Source organism: Aulonocara stuartgranti, assembly GCF_965226115.1.
Source record: "Aulonocara stuartgranti genome assembly, chromosome: 6".
NCBI lineage: Eukaryota > Metazoa > Chordata > Actinopteri > Cichliformes > Cichlidae > Aulonocara > Aulonocara stuartgranti.
Window position 1 is genome coordinate 1,885,389 of NC_138944.1, and position 16,723 is coordinate 1,902,111.

Below are 16,723 nucleotides of genomic sequence, written 5' to 3' on the forward strand. Positions count from 1 at the left end.
CCGCTGAGTCGCAAACACGAATCAAACACACACTTTTTTTAAAGGGTTTGTGTACTTGCAGCAGGAGGAGGTGATAAAAGAGAAAGCAGGCCGGGCACGGCCATGTTTACTTTAAGCTTCTGTTTCCCTACAAGTCCCAGTCCCATAACGTTTCATTTTCCAGAGACTCCTGCGCTGCGCCGAGGCCCAGGCTGGAAGACGCTGTTATTTGGCGCCGTAAAACATCTCTTCAGAGGGCCGTCCACACTCGCATGTTTATTGGCCTATCAAACACAGGCTGATATCTCAGTAAAAAGAGCGCCTTTTTCCAGACTCGCCTCTAACTGGGAAGACGACGGTTTACGAGGCCGCCTGCTTTTTGTTTCGGGAGAGGTTGATGAGCAGCGGGCGGCGGCTGGTGTCAGCGCGTTTGAGGCGGGCGCCGTCATGCCGTGCTGATATCACCAGGACCTCAGGTCGTTTTCGTGCGTTTGATGATCGAGGAAAGAACGACGACTGTGTTTTTGGTGAAGGCACGTGTGTGAACACCTCCTGGCGATGACGTCATAACTGGAGCTGATGAGAGATGGCGTGCGTGTGGACATCATGTGTGGCCTGCACGGTGCTGGCTTTGGTTTTGTTGTTTGGGAAACGGTTGGATATTATGTGAGCGAGCAGGCGGAGTGATGGAGGGAGATGGAGTTGGCTTGCAGCTCTTTTCATGAGATTAACAGATAGTCAGGGAAACTGGTTAAAACATTATTAGAATTAGATGCTGCTTCTCTCCCAAAGCACAAGGATGATTTACGAGGAATATTTGAGCGCAATCAGCTACAGTACAGCAGCAGTTAGACTCAGTCACACGAATACGTCAGTTTAAACAGTTAATCCAGTGACTTAGACTGTTGCTGTAGCCGGCAGTTGGAAGATAAACTCCCATCAGTTTGGTTTCCAGAGGCAGCGGTTAGCAGCTATCAGCAGGAAGCTGCAGACAAAGCCAACAGACATCACCTGTCAGATTAAAGCGCAGGTGTGCTGGTAGTCTGACGTGCACATCCCTGGGAATCATTACTGTGATTGGCCTGTTCAGTAACGTTTGGCTCCTCCTCAATTCAGTTTTATTTATACAGCTTCAAATCACAACAGCAGTCGCCTCAAGGAGCTTTATATTGTACAGTAGAGCCTACAATATCACCCAACAATCATATGACCCCCTATGAGCAGCACTCTGGCGACAGTGGGAAGGAAAAACTCCCTTTTAACAGGAAGAAACCTCCAGCAGAACCAGGCTGAGGGAGGGGCGGGGCCATCTGCTGTGATTGGTTGGGGTGAGAGAAGGAAGACAGGATAAAGACATGCTGTGTGTTTCCTGCTCCTATTTCTCTGCTGTTTTTGAATTTATCAGGAAGCAAATAACAATCGTCAGTATGAGGAAGAATAGTTGTAATATAAAACACATATATATGATATAAAACACCAGGACGTGACAGTACTGCGTCTGCACAAGCATAAAGCTGAGCAGTGATGGCGGCCTCTTACGTGGGCTCTGCAGAGACGTGCTCCTCACAGGTTACCTCCAGCGCCTGCAGACGCTCTACAGCCCTGTGCCACTGGCGTCTCAGGAAGCCCAAAGCAGGGAGAGGAGGAACATGATTGGACTCGTGCTGCTCTGTCTGTTCTTCGTCTTACGGTTTCCTGTTGATGTGCTGAATCTCTTCAGGCCTCAAATGAAGGCTCGGTGATCTTCCGTGGAAACAGCGGCTCGCTCCGTGCTGTCCCTGCTTTTAGTTTGACCTCACGTGTCTCTGCCCGTCAGGCTGCACAGGTTGTGAAGTCTGCAACTTGTGTTGTGGTGCTGTCAGCCGTCTAACGTTGCTCTGGGTTTCTCACACGAGCGCCGATGTTCAGACTCAGACCAGCTAAAATTCAATAACCGGGAATCCGCCGGGCAGAGCCCGCCTTTGAAGCAGCGTTGGCAGAGTGATTTATTTGAGCGCACGACCTTGTCTGCTTTTTCACTTCGCTGGAATCTAATATGGAATAACTTGAGAATTGTTCTTGTGTATTGTGCAATTGTATGAAGGAGGCTTCAAAGCTGCACAGGACTTTACCTGCTGAGCAGACACTCCCTGCGGCCGCAGCTCGGGCACGCGAGGCGTGACCGGGCCCCTTCAAAGCGGCTCGCTGACAGATTCGAAGCATCGCTGCGGCGTCCTGCTGCGTGGCTGCTAAAGGCCACAGCTTTGGGTGCATCTGTGGAGGGGTTTCCAGAGGCTCGAGAATGAGCCTGTCCTACAGTTCGCGTCGCTGCTTTGACATTTTTGTCAGCAAACAGCTTTAAAGCTTTACCGTCAGTTGCTAACCTCTCGACTAAGTGACCCTATTAGACTCGAGTATATTTAGACCAGCTCCATGTGGAAAGACTTGACTTTTTCCAGCTCGATTTTTTTCTTTGATGGTCTGAAAGCATGCCGCCCGTCTGTTTTATAAGTTCCTTTAAATATAGTTTAGGCGGGGTTCAGCGCATTTAGTGGCTGGGCCCACATTCAGGGCCCCACCAAGAGCTCGGCTCCTTTGCCTTCTTGTCCTGGAAACGGCGAGGCTGGGTCCTGGCTCTTCTCCGACGCTGTAAGTTTTGTTTTTGTGTTTTTATACGTTCTCCGTGATCTGCGATTGTCTATGAATTATTTTAACGTCCTGGTAATTAGAGGAGCGCTCTACAGAGGCGAGGCGGGGGAAATAAAGCGAGCTGTAAGCTCGGCGTGAATATTCATAACCGGTTCAGACGAACACGATGAAATAATCAGAGGTCCAATTTGTTCAGTCGTAAGAACTCGTGTTTCTGTCGTTGCTTCAGAGCATGAATAAAACTTTTGTTTTCGAGCAGCTCTCCCTCTGTGGGATTAGCAGATGTGTGAGTGCTTTTCTTCCTATCTGGGACGTGCTTCCCTCCCAGGCCTTGTTTTTTGGGAGTTTTTTTCCCCGCGTTGTTGTTCACGCTCTTTGTGAATCTTTTTTTCTGACTGGTTTGAAGGACGAACACGTCAGTGCTGTGGCGCCTGATGAGAAGCTTCTATTCTTACATATATATCTTATGTATTTCTCCTATTCTGTAGCAGCTGTGGGCTGTTTCTCACGTCAGTCTCATCTCATTGTTTCCTAATCTCGTGGTTTTAGCGTCAAACTCCTTCCTGTTTCCAGATGCAGGCCTGGTTATTCTCAGCTCACTGTCAGAAACCCCGAGATCACGCAGATGTTTTAATGTGGCCTCCTCACACAAATCTCAGCCTCGGTTTTGGCCTTGCAGCAATGCCTGGTCCTGCTGCTGTGCAGCAATCGCAGCTTTTTTAGCTCCCTGTCTGTGGTGATGAAAAATGTATGCGAGTTAATTTGCAGATTTGCATTTATTTAACAGGCAGACAGATTATTTCCTAACTGACATTTGAGTGAGTCAATCAAACAGTTGATTCGGGGCATTTATGCTCTCACGACTGGGCGGACTCGAGCTCTGAGTCATCTCAGCTCGCCTTATTTTAGTTGCATGAGTGTCTGGAAAATGCAGCTACCATGTAAAATGCAAACAGAAATGATACAAATGTAATTAGCAGCCAATCAGACGATGTTTGCTGCTAGATTTATCCTGAGAGGCGGCAGCGGCGGGGCTGAGCGTGTGCAGTTTATTCCAGGGAGTGGGAGGGCGTTCGGTTAAAGCGTGATATTTTGGGCTCGAGCAGACCCGGGACCTCGTCGGTTGTGTTTTTCACTGCGGTTGCCATCACATGCCCATCTGCTTCTGGGGTTTGGATCCTTTCACTGAGTCCACGTCCTCCCGCCTGGCTCACGTCTTACACTTAAGCTCAGCACGGATTTTCATCCGAGTCGAATTAAGTGGTCCAGATGCATGATGGGAGGATGATAGTCTGGCATGCCATTAAGGTCAGAGGAGTTTATAGAGCACTCATATACACACAGCCACTTGGTAAAATTGCACTGCTGCGTGCTGTTAGATCCAAGTCTGTGTTGGCTGCTTCATGTCGAAGTACTGCTGCAGAGACATGACAAAGACTCGCTTTACGCACACAGTTTGCTCCCACACTCGATCATCCAGGCTGATCCTCGTCACATGGTTCTGTCTGACGTCAGCATGACGTCAGCATGACGTCAGCATGACATCAGCATGACATCAGCATGACATCAGCATGCCAGCGCTGCAGTTTTCAACTCTGGAAACAGAGAAAAGTCCAAACTCTATCATGAGCTGTTTTTCTAGGACTTACCTGACTGATGTCAGCCCATCTTTAACCTCCACACTACAGCCTGACAAGCCCGTCGGCGTGACATCGACCTGCACTGATGGAGGACAGGGCAGCTCCCTTACTTAACCCACTCAACAGTGGGAATGCGTCCACAGCAGACCGTGTCCAGCTGTGTCCTACATATTAGACAGTTGTGGAAAACATCCCCAAATTATGCAAAGTTCATGGGAAAAATGTCTTTTGTAGCCTAGAGGAACGTGGAACTCTTTTTTTTTCCCTGGAAGTTTCAAAGTAATTTGAGTTAGAAAAGGTCGTGGAGGAATCGCATTTCAACTTAATTAAACTTAAACCTTTCAGTACGCCTGGAATCAGATTTGAGTTCATAGAAACTTCATTAATGGCAACGACTTCATGTCTTTAGGCGTGTAGGTCGAGCTGACCTGCTGAAGATCAAACAGAAAGTCAGGATGGAGAAAAAAACGACGATCAGCAACTCAAATGACTGCTAGTTACAGCTACGGTATCTCTGAACAGCACAGCAGATAAGAACAGGAAACTGAGACCAAGCTTCACGCAGACTCCTCTAAATCAGAAACCTTTGCCTGGTCTGATGAGTCTCAAAGTTTAAAGACGGGAGGGTCAGAAGTCTGAATGTTGTTTTTATGGTCTTTATCATGGCTGAATCTGAGCCACGGGAATGAAGCGATCTTCTTTGGTGACCCCGTCATCCAGGTTCAGCATCGCGTCACTCTGTAGGTAATCGCATAGACAGCGATGCCGTAGTTATTTAGACGTTTTTACATTCAGCGCCTCGTCGTCTTCATCGTGCTGCTCAGCTGTTACTGAGCACAGTGACTCTGATGAATCTAACAGTGGTACAGATATTTGAATCGCACCGGCTTAAACACAGTGATGGCACTGCTGTTATAAACTGCTTAAAAATAATCGTCATTCAGCAAAAATAAGCTGTGAGAAGAGCCGGGGGCAGAACCTCCATCCTCCCTCAGGCCAAGTCTGATGTGAGCTGCCAAGAGCACGTTTGTGTTTCTGCTTCCTTATTTATGATTACATGAAGCTTTGAAGGGACGAGGCCTCGTGTTACCCGAGGACACCTCAACCAGCAGCTGATTTAGTTTCAGAAACTCTTTTCTTTGATATTAAGGAGCAGTAAAACGAGCTCTTTGCTTCTTCTCACAAATGCTTGTTACGCTACAGAAGTCACACAGACACTTGGATGTTGCTGACGGTGGCTGGAGCCATTTTTGGGACTCAGCGTGACCCCGGGAGCACATTTTCATAGCAGTAAATGCCAGAGCTAATCACTGTGGCGACACCCCACCGTGCACGTTTGTCGTGTGACAGTTGCAGCTTCTGCATGCCAGCAGCCGTGTTTGCACGAGAGTGAACGTACCGCAGCGGCGAGGCCTTTTAACCCTCCGCCTTTGTTGTGGAAGTTCCTTTGTTCGGGCTGTTGCCCTTCCTGCGTCAACGTTGAGGCTTTTGACTCAACCTCATTCATCTCGCCGCTGCTCTTGAGACTCTTGGCAGGTACGGAGGGTTGGAGTGACGGCGTAAGATCAGTCCCAAAAGATGGCATCTGCTGAAACAAAGAGCAGCAATGGCTCACCGGGGAAACGCACACCGCCTGTTTGATGCTATACGTGAGGCAAAGGCAGTTGTTTGCGCTGCGTCTAGGCCACTTTACTGAAATGCTTTGGCTGGGTGACAATGCTGTTTTACTTGTATGTAGCTTATAAGTACAGCAGCAGCACCACAAGTGAAGTTTGGATCGTCTCTGGCAACAGCAGAGGGAAAAACCTTCATCCTAGATTTGAAACCACGATAAACGTCAGTGTCTCTTCATCATAGTTACCATCGTTACCTTGACTTCAGCAGCTTTAGTTGCCTCAAACCTGCAAGAACTAAAGTCCAGAGATGACGACCACGAGGATGACCGGGGGTTCCTCCCACAGCCAAAATACTTTAAGTGTCTAAACGTAACAAGAACTACAAACTGAAATTCCAAAAAAAGTTACAAACCTTAAATAAAACCAATACTTTTTTCCCACTACGACACAGAAAACATGTCAACGTCTAAACGCACGTTTGAACTGAGACGTTTTAATGTTTCATGGAAAAAAAGAGCACATTTTTAATTTGATGTCTCAAAAACGTCGTGATGGGGCGACGACTGGAAACTGAACCTGAACTAAAAAGAAACAAATCAAGTTAACTGGTAACATGTCACACGATCGGGTACAAAAAGAGCATCTTTGAGAATCAGACTGTGCATCTACAAGCTGTGGAAGACTTTCAGTTTTGAAGAATCAAAGTCACTTTTAACCACGAAGGTGAACTTTTATGTAAAAATGAGCCTTTTTTCTGTTAAGGAAACATTTGTAATGAAGGTTTGTGTCTGACTTGCTGTCCACTGTATTTCCATCCATCCTGAATATGTGTCCTCAGCATTTCTGTATTTGCATTTAGCGTGTTTCATATTCGGCCTGCACAGAACAGGAAGCACTTTGTGCAGCCTTGCGTGTTGCTTGGTGAACAGCTGTTTCACATAAATTGCTAATAAAAACATTCAGAGATAATTTTAATATTTATTCTCACTTCCTGTCATTTTGGCGGTGGCGTTGTTTTAACCTTTTTTCTCGGGGCCGACTAAAACCTCTTTGGGCTGCGCCAAAAACTCCTTTATGCGGGAAAAAACGTTGTTTTATTGACCATCTTCGATTGTGCCCACGGCAGCTCGAGCTTGCAGTCTGTTACGTAACAGCTTATCCACTCGAGTAATTTCACATCCAGGTCTTCTCTGAGCGCCTTTATAACAGCAATTGAGAGATCCCACCTGCTCTTAACGTCTCTGATGAAAATTTCCTGGCCTCTGGATCCGTTACCTTGGTTATCTATGTTTCATTAGATTAGAGATGATGGCAGCATCACTTAGCTCCTCTTGACAGATAAATGGACTCTATCTCAAACTTATCAGGCCTCTCAGGGCTGCAGCGTGGCTTCGTCTGGCAGGGTAAAGGCCGCCAGGTCAGTGTGCGGGGAAAAGAGGGATGATGTCACCGTCCATCCTGTGGCTGGATGGCGGTTTTATGACCGTCAGCTACTGTGATGCATCAGTGCTTTAGGCGAACGATTGCGAGTTTGTTTCCAGCAGAGCAGCTGGACAGACAGAAACCATCACGAGTACAGTTATTGATGATGTGTTTGCCTTTACCAAGTGTCCCTCTATCAGCCCTCAGCCAGGCTGTTGTTGTTGCATTGAAACCCAACCTTGTGCAACTTGAAAGAACCTACCACCGTAGGTGCATCTATGTGTGCATCTGTGTGTGCATCTATGTGTGCATCTGTGTGTGCATCTGTGTGTGCATCTATGTGTGCATCTATGTGTGCATCTGTGTGTGCATCTGTGTGTGCATCTATGTGGTGCTTCATTTCTGTCACATGTGCTGCGTTTGTGACTTTCGCAGTCCAAGCTTGTGCGCTTTTGTTTCAGGTGGAAGTGTTGAACAAGTCTTCTGGATTTAAAAGATTAAACCAAGCTGCAGTTTTAACTTTGCCTTCTTTGTCTTTGCAGGTGTATCTCATCAATGTCACCTACTCGGACAACACCTCCCACATCATCTACAGAAGATACAGCAAATTCTTTGACCTACAGGTAATCCCCCATCAGCCTCGCCCCGCTCTGCTGCCCTGTGTGGGCCGTGCTTGGATTGAAGTCCCCGACGCTGCCGCCGCTCGCTGGTGTATTCTTCAGCAGGTCGAGCGTGTGAACTTGCAGCATTGTTTTGTATAGATTAATGTGTAAACCTGGCACCCGTTTGCTGCTGCTGCCGTGTCTCTGGCCGTGTTCGCCACACCTCGCCGCCTCAATGAATCGATGTGTGAGTTAGTAATTGGCGGGGGAGCGGGGGAGACGTGGCTTGTATGCCTCAGCCTGCACCTCTCTCTCCTCCCGCTCTTCTTCCTTTCTCGTCTCGTCGCTGGCTTGGCCTCAAAACGTCAGGGAGCTGACAGGCCTTTTTTATGGTACAAGCAAGAAAGCCACATGGAAGTCAAATTTAATGTACCAGGCTTTGCAGTGGCTTGTCGTTAGATGCTACGCGCTGCTCTGATTGGTGGCTTCTTTAAATAGAGCCTCGTACGGAGGAGGCTTTTTTCTGCTTTGCTGTCTTGGCTCAGACGCTTTACTCCCTTGTTTAAAATGTTGTTGCGGTGTCTCTTTGGGACTATTTATTTTGGAATGAGGCAGGAGTGGGAATGAAAACCTTTCCTGTATCTTTCACATGGACTCTTCCATACTGGGAGAATGTTTATGTGCACTCCTTCAGCCCCCTCGCACCTTTGCCCTACTGCAAGCTGATACCATATGTAGAGTGCACCAGGGGTCTACCAATAACTAGTAACTATAACAGAGCCACAGTGTGAGAGTTACAGGGAGCACATCTCAATAGCTCCAGTGTGCTCGTCCAGCAGGGAACGATGTTTCAATCAGCAGAGGAAAAGTCCTTTCTGAAAGGTCCCATTGATGACCAGTGAAAAATGGACCCTCACCCCTACTGCAGCTGATTAGTCCCAAACTGGAATAAAGAGAGAGGTAGAGTAATAAACACAGAACAGTATGAATGCTTCATACACTCAGAAAGAACAAAGTTCCTCATTGTAGTGGTTGAACAGCGGCCCTCTGAGGCACTACTTTGTGTAGGTGGACTTATTCACACCTTTGTGGTTTGTACTCGAACCTCTGGTGACAGTTTTTTTGGTTTGGTGGCAAAACTAGTTACAGTCTGTGATTAAACCTGCAACTCTAACAGTGAAAATAATATTTATCCAATGTCTTTGTGTATTTTGCCAAACACAGAGATCACAGATTGTGCAAGATGTGGTGCAAATACGCACCTTTTTAAAAACGTGTTCCTTTCTGGTTCTTAAATGTCCACAAATGCCATAAGTAGCCTCAGACGGCACATTTGTGGCGATTGTACCTGTGGGGACGTGAGTGGACTGTGGATTTATCACAGCTAATTGCTGAAATATCAGAAACAGATTGCATTAATTTCTAACTTGGCGTCATTCAGCAGTAGATTGGCAGACTGAATGCAGACTGAATGCAGACTGATGGCAGACTGAATGCAGACTGAATGCAGACTGATGGCAGACTGATGGCAGACTGATGGCAGACTGAATGCAGACTGATGGCAGACTGAATGCAGACTGAATGCAGACTGAATGCAGACTGAATGCAGACTGAATGCAGACTGAATGCAGACTGAATGCAGACTGATGGCAGACTGATGGCAGACTGATGGCAGACTGATGGCAGACTGATGGCAGACTGGCTCCTTCTTATGGCAGCATTTATATCAGGTCTTAGTGACAGTGAGAGAAGTTTTCCTATTTTCTAAAACAGTTATTAGTGATAATCATTTTGTACTGATGTGGTGTTTGGTGATTCATGCCTCTAATATTCACCTCGCCTTCTACAACAGCGAGGTCCTCAAATTGCCTGGGAGGAAACTAATGAGCCTTAATGGTTCCTGGATAGCTTTGTACAAAATGACTCCGTCAGCAGCAGCACGATTGATTTTGTTAGGTATGTGAGATGTCACGGGGGCAAAGGTCGTCTAACTCGGTTCCTTCATTGAGTCAAATAAAGTCGTGTCAACAGAGTTTGGCTGCTTCTCAGTCAGCTCTGTTGTGAAGAATCTTCTGGTAAATATTTCAAACATTTACCAGATGCCGTCTTTAAATCACACTGCAGTGCATCAGCTCCAGCACGGCTCCCCTCCTGATGTTTCCATTTCCAAGGTGACATTCATGAATAAAACCACCGCTGGCAGCAGTGACAGGCCAGCTTTCTAATCCTCGTCTCTGTCGGTGTTTGCACTCAGAGTGAAGTTCTCCCTGCCGGACTTTGATCTCTCTCGGTGGCTTTGATGGAGCTTTTTTGATCTCATTGTTTCCAGTGAGACCTGGAGCCTCTCCTGTCCAAACATTTATCTGCTGCGGGGTCCCCGCTGCTTTTAAGCCGCCTTGCTGTAACCGTAAGGGAGAAAAACACAGACTGGAGCTCTGAAAACTGCCGGAGAGCAGTTTAACCAAATCCTTGGCAAACACCGCTGGGATTCCAAGACAGTTTCCTAGTAATAACCAGACCGGGCTGTGTTCCTGGAAACACTGGCCCCGCTTCCAGGCTGCCATCCAAATGAGAGGGACCACAGATGTTGCTTTGACTGACTTTGTATAGGATGAGTCACGGAAACAGGCTCTTTATGTTGTGCTGAATGCACGGGCAGTGAAGCTCACCTGCTTTGATATTAGACACATGGAGAGTGGTTTGAATGTAGCCAAAAACTCTGAGAAAACTGAATCTGAAGTTCACAAATCCTTCGGTTTCAAAGCGCTTCTGTCTGCACAGCGCAGAGAATGTGTTAAGGTAAAAATAATAGGAGCCATATTCGTGCTATTTTGTGTCCCTCTGTGAAAAAGGAAGTCATTTACGGATAATAGAACGAATATATTAGTGCAAAGTGTTGCCAGAATTGCCCTGGAGGGAACCATTTTTTCTGCACTCTGTTAGGAGTGTGTTGGATCCCACACTCTTTAGAGAAAAGGTTTTACCTCCGTCTGCCACCTCGTCCATCCAGTGTCACTTTATTGGATGGTGTTTTTCTTCTGGCTGGAGCTTGGCGTTTCCCAACATTTCACTCGATGGCGTTTATGTTTAAATAATGAAAAGAGTCAAAGATAAACTGCTGCTGATGGAAGTCACAGACGTCACTATTGATTTGCCATAGCATTTTAATCTAGCTGCCCTCACTATCTGGAACCAGTTTGCCAAACTGATTAATGCTGTGATTGGTGTCCAACCAGTAAAAGAGCAGGGCTGATGTGGGCTGTCAAACCAGCATCCTCCCAGTGGTGTCTGGGCCGACTCTCAGAGATGGAGAAGCTCCGTCATCTTGAAAGTAGCAGCTCGCATCTCCTTCAGTATGATTGCTCGATGTCCCGGTGAAGCTTGTTGCTGTTGCAGACGCCGACGCCTCAGCTTCGACCAGCTCACATTCATCAGGACGACTAAAACCCCAAGTCGTCATAAATAGTTGGGCTAAACTTTGTGTTTCACAGCTCGCTGGGCTCTGCTTGGTGGCAGAGTCATTGACAGTGTTTCCACTCGTCCTGGTCGGGCGCAGGGCTGTGATGCCACATGCGTTCACTTTGAAGCCTCCAGCACACATACCTGAAGCATAAGCACATACATGTGCACCAGTCCTCCTCACTGACTGGCTCTTGCCGGCTGCACAGATGTGGTTTTGACTCAGACCTGAGTCGTGAGCAGCTCTGGCAGAAGTGCCCGAGTTAATCATCAGGAAACCGGGACAGCAGCCCGGGTCAGCCAGCGGTCCCGGGAGGAAAGGTGGAATGATGATGACGAGGTGATGAAGCAGTGGAGAGCTGGAACAAAAGCTTTAACGGTAAGTGACGGTACTGACGCAGTGATGCAGACGGAAGACATGAGTATTCTGATCATCTGCGTTTCTTCGAGGTCACTTTTTACAAAGCGGCCTTTTGTATTCCAGGAAGCCGTGAGGAGCGGGTGATGGCGCTCCGGGTGTCCTTGGGCCTCTGCTGAAGTTTGTCTATTTAAAGCTGTGGCGTGGCTCTCCATGTGAAAGGAGGCCTCTGACTCACGCCTTTACGAGGCTCTTCATTTGTACTCTGTCGGCACGCGCCTTCACAAGCACTCTTTTTCTTCTTCGTCCGAGTCCGCACTCGCACGAGCTTCCCTACAGCTACTGAATGTGCGGCTCAGGGAGGTTTTCATGCTACGGCTTTCCAAAAATCCCTTTTATTAGTTGCTGAGTCTCAAGGCTGGAAGCAGCTTAACAGATGCTAGCAGCAGGTTTCTGGTAAAACGGCAGCGCGTATATATTCAGCACAGCAAATTACACAGTCGCTGTGGTCAAATCGCTTACAAAGAAGGTCACTGACTCGTGAATCTCTAACCTCTATGTGGGCCGTTTGATGGAAACGTGTGTCTAGACCGCGAGGCGTTATCGGTATGCCATCCTCGAGGACAAACTGCTGAATGGACAGAGCGCTAGCTCAGCCTCGTTGTCCTTGAGGTGCTTTGTGGACGAACTGTAACTCAGCCCATTGTTTCAGGTCGAGGCTGCTTTATTTTATTTATGGGCGTGTGCGCCTGAGAGAAAAGAGAGAGGCAAAGGAAGGACACCTACACGCCAAACACTGGACGTGTCCCTCTGAGTTACAATCAAGCAGTTGAGAAGACGGCTACAGGCCGGGTCCTCACTGGACCCAGAGCAGAGGGGGGGGAGTATGCAGCGTTTCCCACAGTCACAGCGAAGCGGTCGGGAGAGGGGCTAAATTTAGGATGAATGAGCACAGTTCATTTGTTTGTGGGACGTTTCCGTGGCTTGAAAAAGTCAGCAGTGTGACTGGAAGTGTTTCAAGGAGCGAGAGAGGCGGCAGAAGGAAGCGCGACAGTCGACCTGAAACACGAAGCGTCCGTGCTGAGCAGAAATGCTCCGCGTGGTTAAGCTGAAGGCAACGTGAAGTAGCCTTTATAATGAGCACAAAGCCTCCCAACGCCAGCGTCTGTGTGTCGTCACCAGCAAACAGCCGGTTAACTGTTTCTGTGTCCTCACTCGCTTCTGATTGCTCTCGCTCCCAGACACTGGCAGCATGAAGTGCATGCTGGGAGTTGATGGCTGCACGTCTGTCACTTATTCTGTTTTCATGCCATTTTGTGGCTCGACTCAGGGGTCAGTGCAGACGTAAAGCTCTGTTTTTACAGTAGTTTTGTGTTTCTGTGCAGCGGTTTGCAATATTTGATTAGATACGCAGGCAGCCTGCAGATAAAGGCCTCTGCACGTTCCCACAGTGTGCTTCCTCTGTTTCCTTTGCTGCCTGTTACCTGCGATGTATGTGGTAGCTGACAGTCGGCTGTCTCACTCTGCTTTTCTTTCCTCTCTCTCCTCCACGCTCAGCTGGTCAGGTTTGTGTTTCTTCTCTGCCGCTGAGCTCGGAAGGAGACTCGATGAGAACTCGGGAGAGCTCCGGCAGCTTCACGCTGAGCTTTGAACAAAGAAGTTGCTCAAGGTTCTTTTTGCTATTTCATTACATTTCTGCCCAAGAATGACGAGCATCTGTTCACCGTTTGGTGAATCACACAGTATTTAATTTACACTCCTGCGGCGTCTGTTGTTCAGAGAGGGCGGGTGGCGTTCTCTGTATGTCCGGATATTGTTGAGCACAGAGCAGCTTTCACTGTTCAGTGACTGAACAACATGTTATCAGCAGTGGGGTGAAAAATAAACACATGAAGTATAAAACATGACTCCGGCTACTGGTGAGACTGAGACGTGGAGGAAGACGGTTTGGCCCATCTGAAGCAACGAGTGTGTTCAAACAATCTGGGACTTGGTGCCCAAGCAAGAAGAACCAGGAGCTGGTGGAAGGAGACTGGAAAGTGCTCAGAGAGGCTTTGCAGGAACACCATTCTGCAAAATCCTCCAACGACTGAGCCAATCAGGGCCTCAGTCTGTGAGGCGACTTGATCTGTGGTTGGTTGCTGGTGGGATGCAAGCCGGGGCTTGATTAATCCCGGCTGGGTCTAATGTTTAAAGACACTAACCCCCCCGTGACCCCACCACCGCAGATCACTGAAGATGCATCCCAGAGAGATCATCTAGAAGATGGATAGATGCATCTTTCACGCGCTGCCGGGAAGCCGCTTCGCTTCAGGAACCAGATGGTGGGAATGTTTGCAGGAACGGGTCCCAGCTGAGTTGGGGGAGAGAGAACCGACGTGCAACCAGATGTTGTTGGTTTTGGTGGCGATGTTTAATGTCCACAAGCAAGAAGGGGACAAACTGAAGGGCCTGAGAGTGCTGCTAAATCAAAGACAGGAAGTAAAGCAACCAGCTCACAGGATGACTAAACTACAACCTGCTGACTCCTCGCCAGGAAGAAAGCACCACTGCCTTTGCTCCTGGTGTGTGTGCAGTGTGTGTCTAAACCCGGCCCAGCCTCAGGCAGCAGCGAGTAACTGCTCCCAGTATCTGCCTGTTAGCAGAACACATCCTCCCAGTGTCTGCCTGTAGCATTTATGAACTGAATCACAGGCAGAAGGTGCACTGCTCACATTAAATCACAGCCCACCCTGAGTCACAGCCCTGTTGGGCTTAAATAGGGCAGCAACTAGGAGGACCCACTGATTGGTGGGTTGGACTCGGCTCCCGTCCAATCAGTAATAAATGCAGCGAGGAAGCGGAGCGACTGGCAGTAGCGTCACCGGGGCCAAAGGACGGCACGGTAACATCTACACTTCAAATCGCTGTGATAGTGGACGATTCCCCAGAAGAGATATGAGTGGAACTGTGAGCCAAACTAAGAGACTGAGATCTTATTTAAGGTTGAACCAGTGAGCACGAGGCCCAGCAAGGCTGGCGCAGGACTGCTCTTTGTGATAAACTAGGCCCACGCATAAAAACGATGCACCACTCGTGGTCAAAACGTCACTAATAACACTTTGCAGCCTGGAGATGCCGTTAGCATGACTTAACATCACGTTCTTCTTAATGGCCACCAGGGGGCAGTACCTGCGGTCCTGCGGCGTCACAGAGCAGTGGAGTTTATGCGCCCGTTTAAAGTCGCACTGAATAAAACATTGAGCACATTTGTAAATTATGATAATTCCAAGAGTCAGAAAGGAGATTATTCAGGATTCATACGCTAACGATTTATCACTCACGACTCATTAACCGAGGACTGTGCTCAGTCTCTCATTTACTCAGGAGCTCATAGCAGGAATGTGCATCCATGCGCCACACAGTGTGTCCTGCAAATTAGTGACATCAGGCCTCCTCAGTTGTTACTAAGATTCGCTCTTTTTAGTTTTAAAATGTGGGCTCAAATATGCCCGACACAGTCTGCTGTTTGCCCTTTAATGCTATAAACGTGCTAAATGGTAAAAATGGTAAATGGCCTGTATTTATATAGCGCTTTTCTAGTCCCTAAGGACCCCAAAGCGCTTTACACTACATTCAGTCACACACACATTCACACACTGGTGATGGCAGCTACATTGTAGCCACAGCTGCCCTGGGGCGCACTGACAGAGGTGCTAAAGGAAACCTCAGCCTAATCCTGTGTATTTGAAAGTAAATCGAGCGTGCTTCCTTAATCTGACGCCATCTACGCTCTGCTAGCGCCTGGAACGTCTCCCATCAGTCATTCCAAACACAAACTTGTGCTGAATCCAGGACTGAAGTTCTCACAGTGCTCCTTATCTGCAGTATCGGTGGCTGGTCCCAGCACAGCTTTATCTCGCTGCCTGTAGCTTAATAAACAAGGACTGAGTAAACAGCAGGCAGGATAGGACACGTGGGAGAGGTGGAGGTAGAGGAGCACAGAGATAACAGAAAATCTCTCACGCCGTCGTCTCCCTTTTTCGTTTGCCTCACACTCCTCGTTCACATCAACTTCCTGCGACTTGTCGATCTGCGTCTCTGCCTGCACATCTGTTTTCTTCACCCGTCTCTGGCTCTCTGCAAAAACGCCTCCCTGGCTTCAACCTTCACCACCTGTGCACCCTCCTATCTCCTCCCCAGCCGATCCAGCGCAGCTTCCAAACTCTCGGGGTCGAGCGCTTTCGCCAACTCGGCGCACGTCTCGTCAGTTTGCGTGTCCGTGGACGTGCATGCACACGTTTGCATGTGGGTGTATGCGTGACGCCTGAGTTGCTGGCGTTTTCTCCTGATTACCCAGGCAGTCTTTCTGTTACGGCGTGATCCAGTTTAACCCTGCGGGGAACTCTCCATCTCAGCCGGATTACATTTTATAGTGCAGACACAGGAGGAGCTTTAAAGGAAATAAAAGACCTTTGAATTAAAGCCCTTTAGCAAACCATGATACCATTTACACTTGGAAAGTTGGCCTCTGGAGGCTGACCCTATGGACTTAATTATGTCCCTAAAAGGAAATAGTAAAAATGTGAGCGTGCAAATGAAACAGCAACGCAAAAGTGTTACCGCTGCGTAATAACAAACGTTTACATTTCAATGCACGGAAATATGCATGCACATTTTTGCAGCTTTGGCGTGATGGTCTCACCTGTTTGAGGATAGTAAGTTTTAGTATTCATTGATTAAACGTTTCACTATTGGAAACCTGATGTGGTGTGCTGCCCCTTCTATGGTTTAAGACACACAGCTACAGTACTGTGCAAAAGGCTCAAGCACCTCTAATTTCTTTATATTTTGCTCTGAGCACGAGGCATAGGTGCATGGATGTGCTGAAACAGGAGCAAATATATATGAAAATCCACTGTTAGAGGCAAAAACAGAAAAGTCGATATTTGGTTTGAACGCCTTTATTCTGCAGCACAGCTGGAAGTTTCTGAGGACGCCGTGGAAGGAATAGTTAGGAGTAGTTCAGGAACAGTTTTG

At 47.9% G+C, this 16,723-nt stretch overlaps 1 protein-coding gene across 5 annotated transcripts in view; it reads left to right on the forward strand.

Moving 5' to 3' along the window:
* Positions 1-16,723, forward strand: part of sh3pxd2aa (SH3 and PX domains 2Aa) — a 101,450-nt gene that overhangs the window by 6,436 nt on the left and 78,291 nt on the right. For 4 of the 5 annotated variants that reach the window (XM_082536304.1, XM_082536306.1, XM_082536305.1 and 1 more), the window contains exon 2: positions 7,828-7,908. In XM_082536304.1, the coding sequence (XP_082392430.1) occupies positions 7,828-7,908 (81 nt within the window). Of the gene's footprint in view, positions 1-2,542; positions 2,608-7,827; positions 7,909-16,723 lie in introns of those variants that run through there. The other variant, XM_082536308.1, reaches the window with a different exon arrangement.